The sequence below is a fragment of the Rattus norvegicus genome, chromosome 6 (genome assembly GCF_036323735.1).
Source record: "Rattus norvegicus strain BN/NHsdMcwi chromosome 6, GRCr8, whole genome shotgun sequence".
NCBI lineage: Eukaryota > Metazoa > Chordata > Mammalia > Rodentia > Muridae > Rattus > Rattus norvegicus.
In genome coordinates this window covers 106049479-106064991 of record NC_086024.1, presented here as the reverse complement: position 1 = coordinate 106064991, position 15513 = coordinate 106049479, and the positions used below count along the sequence as shown (strand labels likewise).

Below are 15513 nucleotides of genomic sequence, written 5' to 3'. Positions count from 1 at the left end.
TTTCAGAGACCTGGGTTTGATTCCCAACACTGACATGGCTCATGACCATCCCTAACTTTGGTCCCAGGAGATCCAAAACCCTCTTGTCCTGAGAGTAACAGAAGTGCATATGGTACCAACATACATGGAGACAAAGCATACATATAAAATAAGTTCTAAACAAAAATGAAGGTTTTTGACGAGAACAATAGAAGTCTATGCAGAGAGGGCAGTGGGCAGGGCCTTGTTTATAGTTCAGGAGAAGAGAGCACAGGACGACTGGGGAGGTTAGAGGCAAGGTGAGCAGACTGCAGGGGAATGGTGGGAGCAGGAGTCTGCTGAGAAGCACAGAATGAGGGACTCCTTAGTCTCCTGTCAGGAATTTAGGGAGACAGGAATTCGGGGTGGGGAGAGAAAAATCACCCGATAGCAACTAGAGTGAAGAGACACAGAAATTCCCAACTACCCTGTATCGCCCCTACTGTGTTACCCCTGTGGTTTGTCAGCCTACAGTGTGTTATCCCTGTAGTGTGTCACCCCTGTGATGTGTCACCCCTCTGGTGACCAGGCAGGACTGTACCTGGCAAGGGACACTAATGGGGTCCTGTAATTTTCCTCTGCACCCCATCTCTCCCTTTGGCAGGGTAGCAGGGACCATAAACAGTGTGCTTTCTCTGCTAGTATTCTTAATGATGTTTTCCAGAAATCTGGAGCACCCTGAGCACTATCTATCCTATGGCACCAAAGATTCATCTGGGGCTCTAATGGTGTCCAGTAGCATGCACTTCCTCAGAACACTGCCATATGCAGCAATCTGCACTACAGCTCAAAACTGTCTGAGCTAGGTGCAGTGGTGCAATCTTTAATCCCAGCACTCAGAGGCAGGCAGGTTTCTGAGGTTGAGGAGAACACTGACCAGAATACAGAGACAGCCTCAGGTGAGACAACGTCTACTGGCTCTTCCTCCGACAGACGGTCAAGATCCAGAATACAAATAACTGGATAGTATCCAAAGAACAATGCCACCAACGAATGAACAAAGGAACTGGACAGACACATCTTAAAAGACGTGCAAATTGACAACAAATGAGTGAAAAGATATTTGATGTGGAAAACTGACGTCTGTGGCCATCAGGAAAATAACGTCTAAACACCAAGATTTTACCTCACCCAATCAGAAGGCCATCATCCAAAAGAACAGAAGACTCTGGCAAAGATGGACCAAAGGGAAGCCTACATTGTTGTTGGGAACACAAACTGTTAAACCACCATGTCAGTCAGCATGGAGGTTCCTCAAAAGTATTCTCCAGATGATCTGGCTATGCCGGTCCTGGGTATACAAAGGAAGGAATTAAACTCAGCATCCTGAAGCATACCTGCACACCTGTTTACTAAGGCACTGTGCACAGCAGCCAAGTTATGGAGTCACTTTAGACACTTATCAACAGATGAATGCTTGAAGGAAGTGTGTGTGGAGCTGGTGGTGGTGGCACGTGGCTTTAATCCCAGCACTGTACTTGGGAGGCAGAGGCAGGAGGATCTGTGAGTTTGAGGCCAGCCTGATCTATCATGAGTTCCAGGACAGTCAGGGATACATAAAGAAACCCTGTCTCAAAAAACCAATCAATAGATTGATGGGGTGGGGGTGGAGAGAGAGAGAGAGAGAGAGAGAGAGAGAGAGAGAGAGAGAGAGAGAGAGAGGAGTGAATGTGTATGTTATTTGGTCATACGGAACAAAATTATGCAGGAAAAAGGGGGGAACGTGAGATCATGGTGCTACGCACAATTAGATTAAGACAAATGCGACATTTTAATCCCGGCTTTGTCCGCAATTTTTTTTTTCTTTTTTTTCGGAGCTGGGGACCGAACCCAGGGCCTTGCGCTCGCTAGGCAAGCGCTCTACCGCTGAGCTAAATCCCCAACCCCTCTCTGTCCGCAATTTAAAAAAAAGGTCACCTGCCCCACAGCCCCGGTCCCTGGCACATGCTTTTAATACCAGAGCCAGGTGAACTCTGAATCTACAGCCTGGTTTTCACAGTTCCAGGCAAATGAGGACCCTACAATGAGGACCTGACAAAAAGAGTAAAACACAACGAAGAAACCCTGGAAGTAGAAGGCAGATTATTTGGAAAGGGGGGCAACAGATGGTAATAAGGGCGAATGTAATTACATTGAATACATGCACGCAAACATAATGAAATCCGTTCTTTTGTGCAATTGATATCACTAATAGTTTTTGAGTGGGGGCTCATGCACACCAGGCTGGCCTGGGACGACAGGGTGAAGGTGACCTTGAATTTGTGATTCTCCTCCTTCCATCTCCCGCGTTCGAGGGTTACAGGTACCATTTTTGGTTTCAGAGGCAGATTCCACTCCATAGCCCACCTAGAGATCATAGTAGTCTATCTGCTTCTGTCCCAAGAGTGCTAAGTCATGAACGGGCCATTAAAAATAAATACAATTGGGGTTGGGGATTTAGCTCAGTGGTAGAGCGCTTGCCTAGGAAGCGCAAGGCCCTGGGTTCGGTCCCCAGCTCCGAAAAAAAGAACCAAATAAATAAATAAATAAATAAATACAATTAATAAATGTCATTAATAAATACAACTTAAAAAAAAATAAAGAACTCCACACGCCCTGATGATGCAGTGGGTCAAAGTGCTTGTGGCTTGTCAAGGAAGCCTGGCAGCTCAGGCAACCCAGGGTAGCAGAGACTTCTGTCACCCGCTCAGGCCTAATTCAAAAGTCAGCACCTCTGTTTAAGTCTCTTTGCAGACACAACTGATCATAGCACCTCTATGCTCACACAACACCTCTGCCCTTGGAAAGGGGTGTAAGATCCACCTGCCTGCTTCTCTTCTGGCAAAGCTACTGTCATATCTGCTATGGGCAGCAGGAGGGGGTGGTTATCACTGAATTTGTCTTTTGGAGCAGATAGCATCCTGGGTCCCCCATTTCCCATCCCTCTCTCCTCTTCTGCCTAAGGGGTACCTTGCTTTTGTCCTTTACGACTGCCTACTACCTCACCATGTTTAAATCACAAGCTTATTTGTTTGGAGGGGGCATGTGTACTGTAGTACACGTGTGGCGGTCATAAGTCAGCTCATGGGAGTTGATTCTCTCCTTTCAACCAAGTGGGTCTCAGGGACTCAGGTCAGGCCATTACACATGGCAGCAGGCGCCTTTAACAGCTGGGACATCCTGACACCCAACTTTTTTGTACATCAGGTCTGGTTGCCAAATACAAATATTGCAGATGTGTAAGTAAAGAGCCACTCACATAAGGTATGCACTAATAAAAATTTAATATCATAAAACAAATCGGAAACAGCAATTTTTAAACCATTCACAATTAAAGTGGAAAGACACAAAATTATAAGGCAGCCATCCATGGAATGAGTTTATGTATACAAAGAATCCAGAAAAGGAGACATTTAAAATCACCGTTTAGGCCACCAAACCAGGGGAATCATGGTGTTACCATTAGAGTCCCAGTTTTCGGGAAGACACGGCAGACAGAGCAAAGCCAGTCTCTGTGCTTGGCTCTGTGAGGGCTGAGCACATGTAAGGAAGTCCTACTGTCTGCCAGTCCTTTCCCACCAGCCCCCACCCTCAGCTCTCCCGAGCTGAACTTCGATGTCTCGAGTTAAAAAGGCTGAGTTGTGTAGTATCTCAGCCAGTGCTCTTCAGGGGTGCGTCCCACTCTGCACTGAACACAAGTCTGCCTCCAGGACTCTTGCCCGATGACTGTGTGAGCCCCAGTAGTCTGGGGCTCTGGCCCAAAAGGTAAGGGTGTTTTAGAGGCTTGTGCTATTGACATACAGTCCCATGTTCAGAACCTCACTAGCATGAGGGTCAAGGCTTAACACGCTCTGTCACTGCTATGTTCCTCCTAGCTCTAATTCTTGAAAAATAAAACCAGCCAGTGGTGACAGACTGATTTAAACAAATCTATTTTCCCCTTTCTAAAAGAACAGACCCTCCCTTTCTTCTAATGACCCAGATCCCCAGAACAGGTTGACTTGGCTCAGTGGGTAGTGCCATTCCAACCGTTGGCATTTTCAGGCCAGAAAGTCTGCCTGTAAGAACCAAGCTGGCAATAGCACACACAGGAAAGCGGAATCAAACGGACATCACTGCCCTGCTGACTCGGAGACTGACAACACTGGGAACTGGGGAGGGGGGATGCATCTAGATTCTGGGGGAAAGGAACTCTAATCCCAAATAAGATTGCTTTGGTCATGAGGAAGGATAGCCCATGCTTTTTCATCAATTGCTTCTTTGGTAGCCCATAATTCCACTTGTAATCGTGGCAGCAGCTCAAGTATCACCAATGTGTTCAAGTGTGTTTGCACATTAAGGCATCCACACCTCCAGAGGGAGTTAGGAGGAAGAAAACAGAACTGAAACGTGTTGTGAAGCGATCAAGGTGGCTGCTTTCGGGGCACTGCCTGCTGCATGAGCGACCTCTCCCCCACTAGATGGAGGCTCTGCTGGTTCCTGCTGCCTCTCCTGCATCTGAGCCCTATTAAGAGTCATATGGCTATCTGAGCCTGCAGAGCAGGGAAGGGACTCAGTCCCCAGGCAGCAGCTCCAGGCATGGAAAGCTCACTACTACTGAGGCCCAGAGAGGAAGGCAGATTTGGACGTTTGATGGTTCACTCCTTGCCAGAGTCCAAGGCCCTACCCAACATGATATTCTAGCCCAACTTCGAGTGAGTTGGCAAGGCACTGCTGAACAAGAGGCTCTGGCCAGCACAACAAGTGTCTGACCACTGCACGGAGCAAGGTGACAGAAGCTGCTTCTACCCGGACCACCCCGACAAAGTGAGCCTCTAGAGAGATCAAGACATCTGTACTTTGGAAGGACTAGATGAGCCCAAACCTTTCCTAGTCACCTATTACGAGAGTCACCCCCAACTCCCACACTGCACACATTAACACTTTAGCTCGGGATGCAATGGGTACCAGCCTCCACACAGAGCTGCGTCTCATTTCTGCTGCTTTCTCCACTACAGCCAGCAGAGGGCGCACAAGTTTAACCCCACAGCTGCCGGCTGACCTAGTGACAATTCAGGAGAGAAAATCTACAGGCATGCTGGCACAGATGTCACAGAAAACACAATGACTGCACTCACTGCTCTGAAAAAACTAGCCTTGGCTCCCTGTTTATGTAAAGTGTTTCTGAAATGGTACAGAAAATGTAAATTAATACAGTATTATACATTTATCTGACTAGGATTTATTCAGATTTTGGCAAACATGGAAGAATTACCTTTGTTGAATACTTTTGCTGTCTCAATTTCTTAAATTATCAGAGTACTAGTGACTGTGTCAACTCTCATGAGGAGGTGACATTTTTGAGGGTGTAAAAAAGTTGTATTGGGCACAAAGGTAACTTAGGTGAAGGAAATGAAGAAGAAACAGTGCTGTCTTCATGGTTAAAGAAGTGGTGAGAATTCACCTCACACAAGGACTGACATCACCAGCAGTAGTAGTACACAGTGGGGGTAGGCTGGGGAGGGGAAGAGCACGGGAAGAGTGGGATGCAGACATGATTTCAAGGAGACTGAGGCCAGCAGCAGATACTCCCTTCTGATACAGCCCCACCGCCTTCTGCTCAAGAGCTACGGAGTGGACAGAAACACTCTCCACTCTGGGCAAGGGCTCAGCCAGAGGGACAGAGGCTGCTAAAAGAAATACTTAGAACAGCGCTTCTCAACCTGTAAGTCTCGATGCCCACAAAGGTGGCATATCAGATAGCCTGTATCAGACATTTACATTACAGATCATAACAGTAGTAAAATTACAGTTATGAAGTAGCAACAAAATAATTTTATGGTTGGGAGGGCACCACAACATGAGGAACTGTATTAAAGGATTGCAGTGTTCAGAGGGTTGAGAACCACTGACTGGAAGAAAAGGACAACATACTTTGTAATAGTGTTACTTTTTAAAAAGGTTACTACAAGATATCAGTAACTATCCAAATTCCTGGAAAATTTAACATCCCTTAATTTCACTGTGATCAGACTGTTCTTGACAGAAATCCTGTGCCTGAACAGAATCTGGCTACTAAGAGTGTGCTACAGACAAGTATTCTGCAAAAGATACTTTTTAAAAAAATGCTATATGATAACAGACCCCTCTTCAAAAGCCAGTCCCACCTCCATTGCTCTACTGGAAGGAAGGGCAGGCTCTATTTAGGGAGGCACGTGCAAAGGAGCTGTTGATGACTCTAGACACCCCTTTCAGTGGATGTTTCTTTTGGGTTCAGTTCAGCTTTTTTCTCCTGCTCTTATTTTCCTTATTCTAACCTCAAATTAGTTGCCATCATCTTTAGCATCTAAGGGATGGGTGTTCCCGCCTTCTCTCAAGGCTGTGGCACAGATGCTAAAGCACCAGTCTTACATGGTGAGAACCATGTTAAAACCAATGGGTAAAGTGGCAGAGCCTCTATACTAAGGGAAAAAACTTTAGCTTAATTACAGAACACTGAAGTTTCATAATTACTATTTCATTGTATGAAGTTCTCCACTTTTCTTTAAAACTAAATTCCATCTTCCCTGAGAATAGGGTTAAGAGAAACATCAAAACTCAATACATCAAAGTCCCTTTAAAAGACAACACAAAGTCTGTCTAATTCTGATGTTCCTGCTATATGCTGTCCCACTTTCCACGATTGACTCTCATCTCCCTTGGACTCTAGGAACAGGGGTGGAGATGGGCAAGGTGAGACAAGACACTGAGGAAGTGAGGAGCGTCACACGCTAGTTCTTCCCCGATGGCAATGGCCGTGGACTGAGGCTGGAACCTGACTGGTTAGTGCTGGTGTCCTATTGAGAGGATGAGTGGTATGAGGCAACCCAGAACCAGGGCTGCCACCTCAAGGCGGCTGAGGCCTCTCCCTCCAGTGGTGTCAGGTCTGTGGCTGTGCCCCATTCCACCCACCTCAGGGAGGACATGGACGGTGGCAACGTAAAGAAATGTCCCGGCAGAGAAAAGCATGGCCACTCCAGTGGCATTGACCTCTGAAAGGGCTTCTTTACTGCTCTGTGAATTAGAAGAGATTAAAATTAGAATTCAAACAAGTCACATCGAAGTTAGAGACAGGAAGATGTCCCAATTAAATCTGAATATGTATAACCAGTGCTTCTTGGTACATGGAAACGTCTTGAGATTGGAAATTCTGTCATTTATGGGGAGATCTTAACTAAAGGTTTAAGAACACCAGTGACACATATAATCACAGCTTAAAAATTTATTTGAAATTCACAATGTTTATTATACAGATACTATGGTTTAAGGATATAATAAAATCAGCTAATTAACATATTTATTACTTCAAATGTTCATGATTTGCAAGGAGAACATTTAAGTTTACCCTCACATTTTGAAACGAAAGCTTTAGTACCTAGAGTCGCTTTTCAAAGCAGCTTCCAAGCACTGCCTAGAAGGTTTCACCTGCGTCCGAGATGGAACCTCGACATTTTAGCATCCGTTCACTTCTTCTATTATTTAGGGAGCGCCCTCTGTGTTAGCAAGCCAGCTGCTTGAGACACAGACTGGCCAAGATGAACAGAGGCAGGCACCTCAAAGTTTGAGGCCAACCTGATCTACATTGTGAATTCCAGGACAGTTGGGACTACACAGCAAGACCCTGTCTCAAAACAAAACAAAACAAAAACAAAAAACCCCCAAAACAAATAGACAGACAAAAAAGATGCAATAGCTACCTTCATAGCACTAAAATACATTTCATTCACTAATCTGGGTTTTGTTTATTTAAGACAAGGTCTCATGGTATAACCTGGGCTAGGCTTGAACTCTGGACTCTCCTGCCTTGGCCTCCTGAGTGCTAGGATTACAGTGTGCCGTCGTGCCTGTCACCATTTACTAATTTTATACAGTTAGTCACAGCCTTTCTATTAAAGAGTAGACCTTTGGGCCAAGGCACCTGGTTAAAACCTCATGAACCTGCCCCAGACACAGGCTATCACTCCACGCTTCCAGAATCATCAGGAGCTTTCTCCACAAAAAGTTCTAAAGCACAGCGGTCAGTGAGGTGATGGCGTCATGTGATTTTAAAAGGAACTATCAGGGGTGAGGAGGTGGCAGAGTATTTGCCCAGCATGTGCAAGGCCCTGGGCTTAATCCTCATCCTCAAAAGCAGGTGTGCATGGGGGCTAGCCTGTAAAGAGCTACCCATTGCTCTTAAGGTGAAAGGTCCTGTGTAAGACTCATCTGTTAGACTCGAGATCAACAGAATCTAACCAATTGTTAACCATCTCATCATTCATATATACTTTCTTAAATCTTTCCCTTTCCTTCTTTTTTAGTTTTTTAAATGAGACAAGAACAGAAAGGAAGAAGACGAAAGAAAGCACGATCTGGGGATACAGTTCAGTGTAGTGTTTCGCATGGATGTGGGAGGTCTGGGTTCATTCCCACCAATCAGCCAACCACAGAAAACCAAAAGAGTCAATATTCCTTTTAACACATTTATTGTTTGAGATGATGATGAATCAATGACCCTCTGAGAGGGATGGGGGACAGCAGTTCCTTCCAACCAGCCCTGGTTAGTCTGATAGTACGATTTTCCTCGTAACTTCTACTTACTGTCTTTAGGTAAACTAGGAAGGATGGTTGCTATAGAAGAATTATGAGGCTTGGAAATGGGAGCATGTGAGCTCTAAGCTGAAGACTGACATCTCAACTCTGAAGCGATGTTCAGGTATAAAGAACTAAAAGAACTGGAATCCTAGCTGCCTACAGCCATCTTTCTCCAGCTCTACTAGAAGCCACTGCATGGCTTGTCCTGTATGCCTCCTGTGCCTGTCTCAGCACTAAGTGTTGGATGGTGGGGCTGGAGAGATGGTTCAGGGGTTAAGAGCAGGACTGCTCTTCCAGAGGTCCTGAGTTCAGTTCCCAGCACCCACACGGTAGCTTACAACTGTAACTCCAGTTCCAGGGGATCTGGCACCCTCACACAGACATGCATACAGGCAAAACACCAATGCACATGAAATAAAAATAAATACATTTTTAAAAATTGGATAATTCTAACTGTTATCTGCCAAACAAAATAAGCATGGCTGGCTAAATGATACTATCTAAAACATTGAAATGCTACTATATATTTACAAAAATATTCTTAGAACTGATATTCAATTTGTATGAATATTAAAGTCATAAAAAGGACTAACTTGAAATCAAGACACTTACTTTATACAGATTTTTACTTTCAATTTTTGTCTTAGTTTGAGAAAATACTGTCCCTGAAAAATTTAACCTAAGACACCCTACCAGATTTGTTGAGCCTTTTGATATTGTGACAGAATGTTGTGACATACATAGACAACAATACGAGTTACCAATAAAATAACCTAAGAAATAAAAAAATTGTGTCATGTTTTATTAAGTTTATGATTTTGTGCTGGGTCACATTCATAGCTCTCAGCCCTATGCAGCTCACAGGCTGCAGACTGAACACCTATGAGAGAACCAGACACACTCAACTCCACAGCAAGGGATGCTCGCACTTACCTTACTTAATCCTAAGTACGTCAGCATGGACATGGCTGGTGCTGCCAGTGCAAAGACCAGCAAGTGCTTTCTGATTCGATTCCGCTCCAGGCCAGCATGCATCAGGAAGGAAACCAGCCCAAATGCTGCTGGAGCCTGGAAACGACAGAGTAGCCCCTTTTATCACTTGATAAGCAGGGCTTGCTTCCACATTAAGAAAAGCATGTGATGTTATCTGAATATGAAAAACCTGGGCATTGGTCAAGAGCAAGCTTGCCTTTTAGGAACCAATGTTCTCACAAGAAAATCCTACATGGGTCTGTATGTAATCTTTCTTGGTAGTACTGTACAAAAGATTGCTTTGAATTTTTAATTCTTACTTGTTATAACTGTGTGTGACTGTAGCCATCTGTGTGCCACAGTGTGTGTGTGGTGGTCAGAAGACGACTCTGGGAACTGGGTTGTCAGGCTTGTTTAGCAAGTGCCTTTACCCACTGAGCCGTCCGAACAAAACTGTATGAAAACAGAAACTGAAGGCTGGAGAGATTTGGGGCTGGTCAGTGGTTAAGATGACTGGCTGCTTGTTCTTTCAGAGGCCCTGAGTTCAATTCCCAGCAACCTCATGGTGGCTCACAACCAACCATCTATAATGGGACTCTGTTCCCTCTTCTGGCAAGCATTAGTACATGCAGACTGAGCACTCATAGATATAAAATACATAAATAAATAAACCTTTAGAAAAAAAATCAGTAAGCATTTAGCCATTTGTGTATATGATGATACAAAAAAAAATAAAGCCCTTCCAATGAGTTTAAAAAAATAATAGCAAAACCAAAAGCACTGAACACACATATTTAATTCTCCTAAATGGATATCAATTAAAAATTTTAAAATGGGAGTGGTGGTGGATATCAGATACTGCAATGGGTCAAAGGTGTTTGCTCTGCAAGACTTGGGACCCAAGTTCAAACCCTAGGACTCAGGTAAAGGTATAAGGAGGGAATCAATTTCATAAAGTTGTTCTCTCATGCTAACAGTGGCATGTGTGTGCTCATGTGCACACACATGTAATAAATACATTTTTAAAGCTAAAAAGATACTACATTTCAGAAATGCAACAAAGATCAAGACAAATTTTAGTTACAATTATGTTCAATATTCGATCTTGGCTTACCTTATGTAGCATTATTGCCACGAACACAATTAACTGGACACTGGTCTGTGAAGTAGAGGCTGCTGCTCCCAAAGCTACACCATCAGCTAAATTGGGAGACAAGGAAACAAGATGCTATGAAGGGAGGCAGTGCTGGGCTGCACGGGCTTCAAGGCCCAGCAGAGCAGGACTTGGACCTGGGGAAACTATTCAGTGAACTTCATCTTCAGGAGGGGTCAATAGGCTGGGTGGTGGTGCACGCCTTTAATCACAGCACTCAGGAAGCAGAGGCAGGCAAATCTCTGAGGTTGAGGCCAGCCTGGTCTACAGAGTGAGTTCTAGGATAGCCAGAGCTAAACAGAGAAATTTTGTCTGGAAAAAAACGAGGAAAAAAAAAAAAAAAAAAAAAAAAAAGACGGGGTCAATAGGATGTGCACTCTTAGCTCCTTGAGTGCTAAAATAGATGCACAGAGCTTAGACCTGGCCCCGAGTCGTCCACAAGGTAGCTGTCTTTATTGCTTAAAAAAGTATGGAAGACAAACATCCACTGACGAGCCAAGCTAATAAGAATGTACTAACGAAGAGTTCCAAAGGATGCATCCTTCTGTCTTCAAGGCTTGCGGCCTCAACACAGATGATTCACATACCATGGGGACTCTCTCAGTTTGGGTAACTGTGCTGTGACAAAAACACCATGACCAAAGCAAGGTGGGGAGGAAAGGGTTTATTTAGCTCACACTTCCCTGTCACTGTTCATCACTGAAGGAAGTGAGAATAGGAACAGGGCAGGAACCTGGAGACAGGAGCTGATGCAGAGGCCATGGAGGAGTGTTGCTCACTGGTTTGTTCACCCTGCTTTCTTATAGCACCCAGGAGCACCAGCTCAGGGACAGCACCACCCACAAAGGGCTGGGCCCACCCACATCAGTCACTCATTAAGAGAATGCCCTATAGTTGGATCCTATGGAGCCATTTTCTCCATTGAGGTTCCTTTCTTTCATATAACTCTAGCTTGTATTTAAGTTGACAAAAAAAAAAAGGTCAAGATAGGACTTTGGCTGAATAGGGTGTGGTGGAACAGAGTCCAGAAATGGAGTCGTGTGAGGAGAATTCTATGTGCTCATGAGAACACTCCTAGAAAACAAGTCTTGAAATCCTAGTTTCTTCAAAACACTGACTTGTTCTCGGAATGTTTGTGTGCCCATCCAGGTGTGTTTACTTCAGAGTACTCACCATTGTTTGCTGATGTTATTTAATAAATGTTCTCCTTTATATAGCTTTATGGACATGTTTTTGGCGTATGTGGCTTGTCCTTGTGATAGTCTACAGCCTGAACTCAAGAGAACTTTACTCAGGTGACTTCTTAATCCTAGAGTATAAATTGTCTGGGGATCTAAATACAGTTGGCTGCTGTGTGAGACTTTATTCCACCTCATTTACTGGCTCCCTTCTCCCAAGTCCTGCTGCCTCTAGTGCAGCGATATGGGTGATTTTGTTAGAAAGCAAAAAACAACAGGTTAGGAGCGAGCTACTTTTCACATAGTCCTCCCTACCATCAGGTCCAGGTTTGGGCTACAGAGCTAAAGCAAGTCCCACCAGCTGCACTGAGTCCTCTGATGCTGCCTCAGCCTACACTGGGCTGTTTGCTGCTGACACGCACAGGCTTTTTTCCAGATAGATCTTAGGGCAGAGGTCAGCAAACTCCTTAAAGCCCAGACAGGGAATATTTGTAAGTTACTTGTAACTACTCAACTGTGTCACTGCTGTACAAAACAAGCCACAGGTGATATGTAACATATATGTAACACGTGGGCAGAGCTGTCTTCCGGAACAGCAGTGTCACTCAATACCACAGTTCCCCAGTGACAGGAAAGATCTTTCTGTTTGGATTGAATACAGGCCTTCCTTTCACACACCCAGCACATGTCTTGTCATTGAGCTTCAGCCCCTGACGCTTTGAACAGGATCTAGATATGTAGCTCAGGCTAAAATTAAGTAGTCAAGTTGGTCTTGAACTCTGGATCCTACTGCCTCTACCTCCTGCGTGCTTGGATTACAGGCGTGTGCTTCCATGCCTAGCTTATAGTCTATGCTTAGGTGTTAAAAATACAGAACACATTCTTAGCTTGTAAACTCAATACAGAATGTCAAGGCTTGTGCTCCAGCCAGAGGACTTTGTTCAGCAACCCTCCCCTGAGAGCATTCAGGGTGGAGTCTCCTCGGTGAGGTTAGGAGCAGTCTCACTGCAATGCTGACTTACCTGCAGCATGGACAACCAGCCCCAGTGTGGTGGTGATTTTGGAACTGCTGGGCCTTGCTGATTCTGGATCTACAGAGAATGAGAAAATATCACTATGTAGTATGACATAAAAGCAAAAGTAACACCTGTCTGGAGATGGTCCACTTCTTCTTATCATTGTTATTTTAGAGCTGGAGTCTCACTGGGCACCTCTGGCTGGCCTTGAACTCCAAATCCACATCTCGGCTTCCCAAGCTCTGGATTAAGGGTATACAACACCACATCCAGCCGAATACATATTTTGAGAGCTCAGATTTTGAACTCTGATGTGGACTGTTTTCCCCACTGTTCTCTTTTCTTCAATGTTCTCCTTGAACTAAAGAGGTGGGTGTGAGGGAACTCTTGACTGGGCTTCCCTGCATAGTTCTGAAATGCACGACCCCAAGTGCCCGAGCTTCCTCAGTCTGCAGAAAGTGCTCTCTGGGCTCTGGTTCCTTCTTCGAAGGCTCATCTAACTCCTGCCAGTTTTCATGCAACCTTGGTCACGTTTTTCTTCTCCATTATGCAGCTATTTCCACCAACTTAAACCCACGTTACAACAGCTTCCCACTGCTTTGCTCACTTTCCCCAAATCACCTCAGTCGGAAATGTCACAGACATCTTTAAAAAAACACCACCCTTCTGTGGCCTCTTTTAAAGCAGTCGGGTGAGCTACACTACACTATCAGGTTTTTTTCCCCTTTGGTATTGAGGATGGAACCTAGGGCCCTGTCCGTGCACTTGAGTCTTCTTCCCCTGGGTTATAATGCCCAGCCTGCTTCTTACTCTTTTTCTTTTAATTCTGAGATCTTTTAATCTGATTTCTTTTAATTCTAAGTGCCAGGCTGGCCTTGAACTCATTCTAAAGACCATGCGGGCCTTGGATTTGTGGCTTCTCTGCTTCAGCCTAAGTAGCTGGGATTACAGGCTCAGGACACCACACCTGGCTTGAAGAAGGTTTGTAAGCTACATAACAGATGCTTCCAAGTACTTCTCAGTATCTAGACCAGTTAACACAGTTGCTCTAGTATTTTCTAATCATTCTTACCCTCCTTTCCCCAAATCTCCTCACTTCTAGTTCTTGGCAAGTATTAAGCTTCCCAGATTAATCGACCCAAAACCTGGACACTGTTCCAAGTCAAATCCTAGAACCACATCGCTCAAGAAAAGATCAGAGAATAATCTTAGCTCAAAACAATTGTCCTGGCTCAACTAAGATTCTGCGTAGCTGGGACCCATGTGCCACTTCAGAGGTTCTTCTGTATCATTGTTCTTCCTCCCCAGATGGGCTGTAACCAAGACGCTGTACTTCTTTTCCTTTTTACATCTCACAGAATGTGGTGCAGCACCAGGCACCCCCATGTTGCTTTGTAAGCCCTCTGGATGGAAATGGAGATGTTACTATCTTTATAGGAAACAGGTAGGGGTTGGGGCAGGGCGTGAAGTTCCACCCCTAGCTAAGGGGCTATTAGCATGTGGTAGTTCCTGGGAGAGGAAGGAAGACTCAGTTTTCTTTAAGGGCATGACTCCTAGTAGATGAACTACTCTCCAGAGCAGCCTCTACACCCCACATCCAAGAGTACTGAGCAACACAAACCAGACTCCTGGAGGAGGGAGGAAGGGAAAGAAGGGGTTGGGGGCAGAAAAAGCACAAGATCTTAGAGAAGTTGAAGGGCTGAATATGATCAAAATGCATTATATACATTTATCAAAGAATTAATAAAAATATGTTTAAAAAGCATTAGATAGGGGTTGGGGATTTAGCTCAGCGGTAGAGCGCTTGCCTAGCGAGCACAAGGCCCTGGGTTCTGTCCCCAGCTCCGAAAAAAAAGAAAAAAAAAAAAGCATTAGATATTTAAACAGTGTTTTTGGGGCCAGAGATGGCTATGCAGTTAAGAGCACCCATTGCTTTTGCAGAGGACCCAATGAAGTTCTAGTCCCAACACCCACGTCTGGTGGTTCACAACAACCTGTGACTAGCTCTAGGGAGATCCAATACCTCTGGCGTGCGCGCGTGTACACACACACATACACACACGTACACGTACACACACACACACACACACACACACACACACAGAGAGAAAAAACATGTAATTCTCTTTTAGTTGTCATAAATCTACAGGAAGAAATTGCAGTTGAGCATAAGATTGATAAGTGAGTAACTTTTACTGACACTTAGTAATACATAAAACCAGAGCTACGTATGGTGCCAAACAGGAATACTCCTAGCACTTGGGAAACAAAAGCAGAAGGAATGTGTGTTTGAGACCAGACTGCACTACACAGAAAGCCTCTGTCTCCAAAAAAAAAACTTAACTAAAATTAAAAAACTGAAAATCAAAGATACCTACACCGAAGGTCAGCAAAAGCAGTACCCTTCCATAGAAAACAGAAAGAAGAATGAACACATGTTACTTTTAACTCGGGATACAGGATTACAGGGCACTATTGGACCTATATAATTTATTAAAAATTCTTTTTGGGGGGACAGGGGACATATGGAGAGATGGCTCAGCAGTTAGGAGCACTGGCTGCTCTTCCAGAGGACTTGTGTTCAATTCCGAGCATCCACACAGCT

The 15513-nt window shown here is 44.6% G+C and overlaps 1 protein-coding gene and 1 long non-coding RNA gene across 6 annotated transcripts in view; one reads left to right on the top strand and one right to left on the bottom strand.

The window, feature by feature from the left end:
- LOC134479447 (uncharacterized) overlaps positions 1–15513 on the top strand; it is a 45078-nt gene that overhangs the window by 6894 nt on the left and 22671 nt on the right. The gene's annotated exons all lie outside the window — the stretch shown is intronic.
- Positions 3258–15513, bottom strand: part of Slc39a9 (solute carrier family 39, member 9) — a 38877-nt gene continuing 26621 nt past the window's right edge. For 2 of the 5 annotated variants that reach the window (NM_001399666.1, NM_001399665.1), the window contains 4 exons: positions 12915–12983; positions 10676–10761; positions 9523–9657; positions 3258–7029 (listed from right to left, as the gene is read on the bottom strand). In NM_001399666.1, the coding sequence (NP_001386595.1) occupies positions 6799–7029; positions 9523–9657; positions 10676–10761; positions 12915–12983 (521 nt within the window). In that variant the 3' untranslated portion in view covers positions 3258–6798. Of the gene's footprint in view, positions 7030–9518; positions 9658–10675; positions 10762–12914; positions 12984–15513 lie in introns of all 5 variants that reach the window. The other 3 variants (NM_001034929.2, NM_001399670.1, NM_001399668.1) reach the window with 3 other exon arrangements.